Source organism: Cynocephalus volans, chromosome 5 (assembly GCF_027409185.1).
Source record: "Cynocephalus volans isolate mCynVol1 chromosome 5, mCynVol1.pri, whole genome shotgun sequence".
NCBI lineage: Eukaryota > Metazoa > Chordata > Mammalia > Dermoptera > Cynocephalidae > Cynocephalus > Cynocephalus volans.
The window spans coordinates 5049428-5057004 of NC_084464.1; the positions used below are offsets into that span (position 1 = coordinate 5049428).

Below are 7577 nucleotides of genomic sequence, written 5' to 3' on the forward strand. Positions count from 1 at the left end.
GCCCCTCGGGAGTTATTTTCTGGACTCGGGGGCCCTCACCCCAATCCCACTCCCTCTACTTGAAAGGAAAAGGAAGAAGAGCTCCTGCTGGCTCCTAGTGACCCGCATTAGGGCACCCCCCAATACACATTCCTGTGGTGTCACCGCGTCCCCAATCCGGGCATTTCCTGGAGCGCTCGCCATATCCCCCCTTGCTGGTGCTTTTCTGCAGTAGGCGCCCTGGGAGGCCTTGTTGGGAACATCGCTTTGACGTCATGCCCCCTCCTCAGAGCTCAGAACCCTTCGGCGGGCCCCGGGAACTGCAATCCCGCCTGGAGGGTCAGGGCGGGGATGAGGGGAGGAGTGTTGGCCAAACGACAGTTCCACCCAACGTCCACTACCGCTGTCGCCTGCGGGGCCTTCAGGCTGCAAGTACGCGAGGTGTCAGGAAAGAAGTCGAAGGGTTCCCGCTGGGGCGTTTCTGCCAACTGAGTCAAGGGTTGTGGGAGAGACGGACGATTGAATTACCCCATGGAGCAGCAGAAAGGGGCATCAAAAACTTCAACGCAAAAATAAAAAGTTTAACCTGTTCCCCTGAAGATTTCATGTCTGCGTCTTAATGTTCAAATGCCACTAATAATAACAAAATAAGTGCTTGAAATACAATCGAGCCGTTTACTGGAAGTTTGCTTCCGAATAAGCTTATAAAACACAAATGCAAATATCTTTTCCTGGCGAATATCCAGAGCTAAACCAGTGGAAAGTTGATCTTTCTAAAGCTGCACCCCTCCACTTTTTTTTCGTATGCCAGATACCAATTTCACAAGGGCCACTTTTATAGTCAAAGCAGAGAAATGAGAACACTGCTGTTGATCGATCTGCAATTTGTATAATGAGTTGTTTACACTTTGCTGGGCTGATGAAGGGGGAAGGAGGGGGTGGAGAGGGCAGGAGACCGTGGATTGGAGGGCACGGGCAAGACGGCGGCACACAGCTGTCTATTGCAAAGCCCAGGGCCCTCTGGCATTTCCCGCACTCGGAAAGCAAACGAGTGGCTAATCGCTGCGTTCATCTGCGCAGCTCTAGCAGTGCAAACGCGTGAAGACCGAATTCACCAAGTGCGGAGGCGTTCAGGGAGACCACTTTCCTAACTGTCTTCAGGCTTGAGCCAGAGGGCTGCTTAACGCCTCGGCCCTGGCCATGGGGGCTGACAAGGTGGTCAGGGCGCAGGGCTGGAAGTTGGACACGAATTCACTTTTCGGGGGGGTTCATCTCCCTCCCCAACCCCCTAACCAAATGTCTTTAGAAACCACCAAGTCCTGAGCCTCCTGCTGACAAAGACTGGTGTTTCTTCTAACCCACCAGTAGCTTGGCCTTGCGGACAACCTGGAAAAGGAGTCTCAAGTGCCCCAAAGGCACGGCAGGCCAGGACGCAGCTGCGTCGAGATTCAGATCTTCCGGTCACCCACCCCCGGGGCAAAAAGGGCTAATTTTAGAAGTAGCAGGTCCTCCGTGCAAACGTCTGTTTTGAAAGACAATAATTTTAATGTTCAACTGACACGGAGCTGTGCTTGCTACACAGTCAGCGCGTCCTTGCCATCTAAGTGAAGGTGCAATTAGAATTTTGGTGCAAAAGCGAGAAAGCCGGGTTTTGAGCGGGGAAGCCAAAAGGGGCCCCCGACATGTCCTTGGAGTTAAGGATGGTCAGAAATCGGGGGAGCTTCTGGTAAAGGACCTAGTGTTCAGTTCGGGGAGGGTCTTTTCCAGAGTCGCTGAAGTTCAGAATCGCGCTGCAGGCAGAGCGAGGCCCGTCCCTTGCCTGCTCCTCCTTCCTTTCCTTCTCATTTCTTTTCTGCTTCCCATCCCGCTCCAGTCACCCAGAGACGGCAAGTCTCAGGCGGCGGCACGGGGAGTGGGGGGTCCTCCTGCGCTCTTCACCCCGGAACCCTGGAGCTGCCGTGCGCCTGCGATCTGAACATTCCCCCAAGCCCAGCCGTGACCGCTGCGAGCCGGCAGCCCCGCGCCTGGGCTGACGGAGACTGGCCTGGGGAAGCGTTCAGCTCTTGGACGGATTTATTGCTTCTTGTCATCACACCTGCTAATGTCACCGAGCCCGCAGCCTGACCCCTCCTCTGAGCCGAAACGTGCCCGGCGGGACCCTCACGGGCGAGCGTGGGGAGCACGGGGCAGCCGTCCGGCCCCGCAGCTCGCGCCGCCCGCACCCTCGGGCCGTCCAGGACCACGGGGCGTTGGAGCGGGGCGGCCCGCGGTGGGGCGGGCGCGGCCTACCCGGACGAACGACCGTCCTCGAGTCCCCGCGGGGCTGGGAATCTGCCGTCTTACTTGTCTTGGGGAGGGGCCGGGGAGGGGGGCGAGGTGGGGCCACAAACGCCTTCTCCGCCAGCAGGAACGGAACACGGCTGCGAATGAGGCCTCAAAACCGTGCCCTGGGTGACCGAGTTCGGGACAGGAGAGTCCCCAGGGGGGGAGAAGCGGGAGACAGCCTTGAGCCTAGCGAGACCGGCGGACAGGACTGGGGGGTGGGCAGAGGGGAGGAGAGGCCCGGGAAGCCCCGGCGCTGGAGCCGGCCACACGGCCGCGGGTCGAGGCCTCGGGAGACGCCTGGGAGCGGTGCACGGAGGGTCCGCTTGGGGGCCAGGAGGACCCAGGAAGTCTGCGGGGACAACGGGCGCCCGTGAGGAGGGTCGGCGGCGGGAGGCCGTGCGGGCCCCGGAGGGGGTGGGGACGCCGCGGGCGAAGCGCCTGCGGGCGCGGGCAGGGGCAGGGGCAGGGGCGCGGGCGCGGGGCGCGGGGCGCGGGCGGCCGGCGCGCGTGTGGTCAGCCCGCGGTCCTCCGGCTGCGGGGCGCGGGCCGGCCGGGCTCGGCCTCCGGCTCATTCAGAGGCGGTTCTCGCCTCCCATTGGCTGCCGCCGCCGGGGCGGGGCGGGGCTCCGCTGCCCGGAAAAAAATGTAACTGCGTAAAAAAGTCCTCGCCTGGGTGACGGATGCTCAAAAGTTCCGAAGTTTTCCCGATGCTTCCTTAAGCGGCCGCGCGCGCGAGGCTGAGAAAAGGTGACGCGGGGCCCGGGAAGGCGGCCGGCGCGCTGCCCCCCGCCCCTGGTCGTCTGGCCGCCTCCGCCGGCAGCCGGGGCAGAGCCTCCTGGCAGGCGCAGGGGTGCGGCGAGCGGGCGCCTTCTTGTTTTCCACTTTTGACTCCTGCCTCCCGTTCGCGCCTGGAAGTCGCTCCGCGGGGTCCTCCTCGGCGGCGCGCCGCGTCCTCGCCCGGCCTTCTCTTGCGGCGACCCCCCCCCGCGGCCGACGCGGGCCCCGAGGTGGCCGGAGGAGCCGCGCGAGCGCGGGGAGGCGGCGGCGGCCGAGCCTCGGAGCAGCGCGGCGGGGCCCGGACTCGGACGCGGCGGCCGGCGCGGCGCGGCCCGGCCCGAGCGCGGGTGGGCGGCGGCGGCGGCGGCGGCGGCGAGCGGGGGCCATGCAGGCGCGCTACTCCGTGTCCAGCCCCAACTCCCTGGGAGTGGTGCCCTACCTCGGCGGCGAGCAGAGCTACTACCGCGCGGCGGCGGCGGCGGCCGGGGGCGGCTACACCGCCATGCCGGCCCCCATGAGCGTGTACTCGCACCCGGCGCACGCCGAGCAGTACCCGGCCGGCATGGCGCGCGCCTACGGGCCCTACACGCCGCAGCCGCAGCCCAAGGACATGGTGAAGCCGCCCTACAGCTACATCGCGCTCATCACCATGGCCATCCAGAACGCCCCGGACAAGAAGATCACGCTCAACGGCATCTACCAGTTCATCATGGACCGCTTCCCCTTCTACCGGGACAATAAGCAGGGCTGGCAGAACAGCATCCGCCACAACCTCTCGCTCAACGAGTGCTTCGTCAAGGTGCCCCGCGACGACAAGAAGCCGGGCAAGGGCAGCTACTGGACGCTCGACCCGGACTCCTACAACATGTTCGAGAACGGCAGCTTCCTGCGGCGGCGGCGGCGCTTCAAGAAGAAGGACGCGGTGAAGGACAAGGAGGAGAAAGACCGGCTGCTCCTCAAGGAGCCGCCGCCGCCGGGCCGCCAGCCCCCGCCCGCGCCGCCGGAGCAGGCCGAGGTCGGCGCGGCCGGAGCGCAGCCGCCGCCCGTGCGCATCCAGGACATCAAGACCGAGAACGGTACGTGCCCCTCGCCGCCCCAGCCCCTGTCCCCGGCCGCCGCCCTGGCCAGCGGCAGCGCCGCCGCCGTGCCCAAAATCGAAAGCCCCGACAGCAGCAGCAGCAGCCTGTCGAGCGGGAGCAGCCCCCCGGGCAGCCTGCCGTCGGCGCGGCCGCTGAGCCTGGACGGCGCGGAGCCCGCGCCGCCGCCGCCCGCGCAGCCCGCGCCGCCGCACCACAGCCAGGGCTTCAGCGTGGACAACATCATGACGTCGCTGCGGGGGTCGCCGCAGGGCGCGGCCGCGGAGCTCAGCTCGGGCCTCCTGGCCTCGGCCGCCGCGTCCTCGCGCGCGGGCATCGCACCCCCGCTGGCGCTGGGCGCCTACTCGCCGGGCCAGAGCTCCCTCTACAGCTCCCCCTGCAGCCAGAGCTCCAGCGCAGGCAGCTCGGGCGGCGGCGGCGGCGGCGGCGGCGGCTCGGGGGGCGCGGGCGGCGCCGGGACCTACCACTGCAACCTGCAGGCCATGAGCCTGTACGCGGCCGGCGAGCGCGGCGGCCACTTGCAGGGCGCGCCCGGAGGCGCGGGCGGCTCAGCCGTGGACGACTCCCTGCCCGACTACTCTCTGCCTCCGGTCACCAGCAGCAGCTCGTCGTCCCTGAGTCACGGCGGCGGCGGTGGGGGCGGCCAGGAGGCCGGCCACCATCCTGCGGCCCACCAAGGCCGGCTCACCTCGTGGTACCTGAACCAAGCGGGTGGAGACCTGGGGCACTTGGCGAGCGCGGCGGCGGCGGCGGCGGCCGCGGGCTACCCCGGCCAGCAGCAGAACTTCCACTCGGTGCGCGAGATGTTCGAGTCGCAGCGCATCGGCTTGAACAACTCTCCCGTGAATGGAAGTAGTAGCTGTCAGATGGGCTTTCCCTCCAGCCAGTCTCTGTACCGCACGTCCGGGGCTTTCGTCTACGACTGCAGCAAGTTTTGACCCCCCCACCCCCGCCAGCACCGTCAAAGCCGAACCGAACCGAACCCCAAAACGGGAACAGCCAAAGGAACCCAGCAATGCAAAATCGAAACTAAAAAAGTCCTACTTAAAAAACTTGAGAGACATTCAGCGCTCGCACCAAAGAACAGAATCCCTCCAAAAATTCAGCTCACCAGCACAAAGAAACTCTATTTTCTTAAAAGATTAATTCAGAGCCACCTCTACTTTGCCTTACCTAAATAAACAAAACCGTAAACTATTGTGTACAGAGACAACAAAATCATGGTTTATTAAAGGACAGTGTTACTCCAGATAACACGTAAGTTTCCTCTTGCTTTTCAGAGACCCGCTTTCCTCCTGCCCTCTCCCCTCCCCTTGCCCTGCCTTCCTGGCCTCTCACCTGTAACATATTGTTTTATCCTATGTTGAAAGGAGGGGGAAAGTCCCCATATATGAAAATCGCTTTCTTTTTATTCACGGACTTGTTTTAAAATGTAAATTGCAACATAGTAATTTATTTTTAATTTGTAGTTGGATGTCGTGGACCAAACGCCAGAAAGTGTTTCCAAACCCTGACGTTAAATTGCCTGAAACTTAAAATTGTGCTTTTTTTCTCATTATAAAAAGGGAAACTGTATTAATCTTATTCTATCATCTTTTTTGTTGTTGTTGAACATATTCATTGTTTATTAATAAATTGCCATTCAGTTTGAATGAGACCTATATGTCTGGATACTTTAATACAGCCTTTTAACATTTTAACTTTTAATACAGTTTTAACATTTAAAACTTGTCAGAGATAAAACATAGAAGTTACCTATTCTCCACCTAAATCTCTGAAAAATGATGAAACCCTCTGACTATCCCATGTCAAATTCCACTAAAAGTCTTTTTGTTTAGGTGTTTTTCCTGTAGCATCTTCTGCAAAGTGTACTATATAGTCAGCTTGCTTTGTACTTAGTGAAGAGATGTTTCCTAAACAGATCTGAGTTGGCATATAAACAAATATGTTTTTCTCAGTAATGACAGACTTGATTTGGAAATTTTAAGCCCATGAATCAGCAGCGTTCTTACCACAGTGATACCTGTGTGGTGCGGGGACGCGGATGCGCCTCAGGTCAGTGTTTGGCTTGTGTGTCCCAGAGAAAATAGTGATGCGTTTTATACATCTCTGTGAGCCAGATGCTGAATAGATGTTTTTCCTATTAACTTCTGTCCTTTGTAAGAGGAAAACGTAAACCAGTTTTTAAATGTATGTATATAACTCATCCACATTTACAGTCCTTCATGTATTCCATAGAAGGATTGATTTTTTAAGAAAATATATATTGCGGGTTGGAAAGGGATATTTAATCTTTGGGAAACTATTTTAGAGGATATGTTTGTAGAACAATTACTTTTGAAAAATATTTAAAGCAACAAAAAGGAAGGAGAGAAGAGCAGAACATTTTAGTCTAGGGTGGTTTCTTTTTAAACCCATGTTTCTTGTTAATTCACAGTTAAACCTAGGGGGCAATCCGGATTGGCCCTCCCCCCTTTGTAAATAACCCAGGAAATGTAATAAATTCATTATCTTGGGGTGATCTGTCCTGTCAATCAGACTTTGGGGAGATGGCGATTTGATTACAGACATTCAGGGCCTTTCAGTTTGTTTTCGAGATAATACAGTTTCCTGCTATCTGCTGCTCCTATCTAGAGGCAACACTTAAGCAGTAATTGCTGTTGCTTGTTAAAATCTGATCATTGTTAAAGGATTGCTGCAAATAAATACACTCGAATTTCAGTCAAAAACTGCCTTACGTGGCCTCTGATTCGCTCGGTCCCCTCCCCCAGAGTCGTAACCTAATAGCCGGGGAAGATGGCAGCGACGCTGGCTGGCGGGGGTGTCTCCTCGGGTCAGGCCGGCTGGGGCTGGCCTCACTGCTGCGCCTCAGTGTCGCTCGGCTGTCGCAGCCCTGGGTCCCGGGGCTGCCTCGAGCTTCCTAGGGTTACCCCTTTCTGGGCGGCGGTGGGGGAAGGTAACGACCTACAGATCGGGTGGAGCTGCTGCATGGCTCCACTCTGGGGAGCCGAGCGCGCGTGGAGCCCGGATTTGCGGACAAAGGGTCCGGTGGCCGGAGCTGGGAGAGGCAGCGGGTGACCCCCGGCCCTGTCGCCTGGGACGGGATGGCCGACCCCGAGGCCGGGCAGCTCGGGCAGCAGGAGACGGTAACGTTCTCGACTTCTGGGGTGGGGGGCGGCGAGCGCAGACCCGTGGCCGGCCCCGGCTTTCCAGCGGGGGCGTTTCTCCGCGGCCCGAGCCCTTCCGAGGCGCGCCCGGCCCGACGCCGGCCTCCGTCCGGGACGCCGCTCCCCGACGGAAACGCTCCCGGGCTAATTAGCTGTAATTACCCGCCGCGGCCCCGCCGGCTTCTGCTTGCGTTTGGGGTCCTTCCTCCCCCCACGCCTGCCCCCGCCCCGG

General features: G+C 59.9%; 1 protein-coding gene across 1 annotated transcript; it reads left to right on the forward strand.

The window, feature by feature from the left end:
• The first annotated feature begins 3466 nt into the window (after window positions 1-3466).
• On the forward strand, window positions 3467-5699 carry FOXC1 (forkhead box C1). The gene has a single exon (XM_063097949.1). It carries the CDS (start codon window positions 3467-3469, stop codon window positions 5114-5116), a length of 1650 nt encoding a protein of 549 aa, XP_062954019.1. The 3' UTR covers window positions 5117-5699.
• Window positions 5700-7577: the final 1878 nt, after the last annotated feature.

Coding starts and splice junctions, on each gene's coding strand:
- FOXC1 (XM_063097949.1), top strand. CDS start 3,467: ATGCAGGCGCGCTACTCCGTGTCCAGCCCCAACTCCCTGGGAGTGGTG.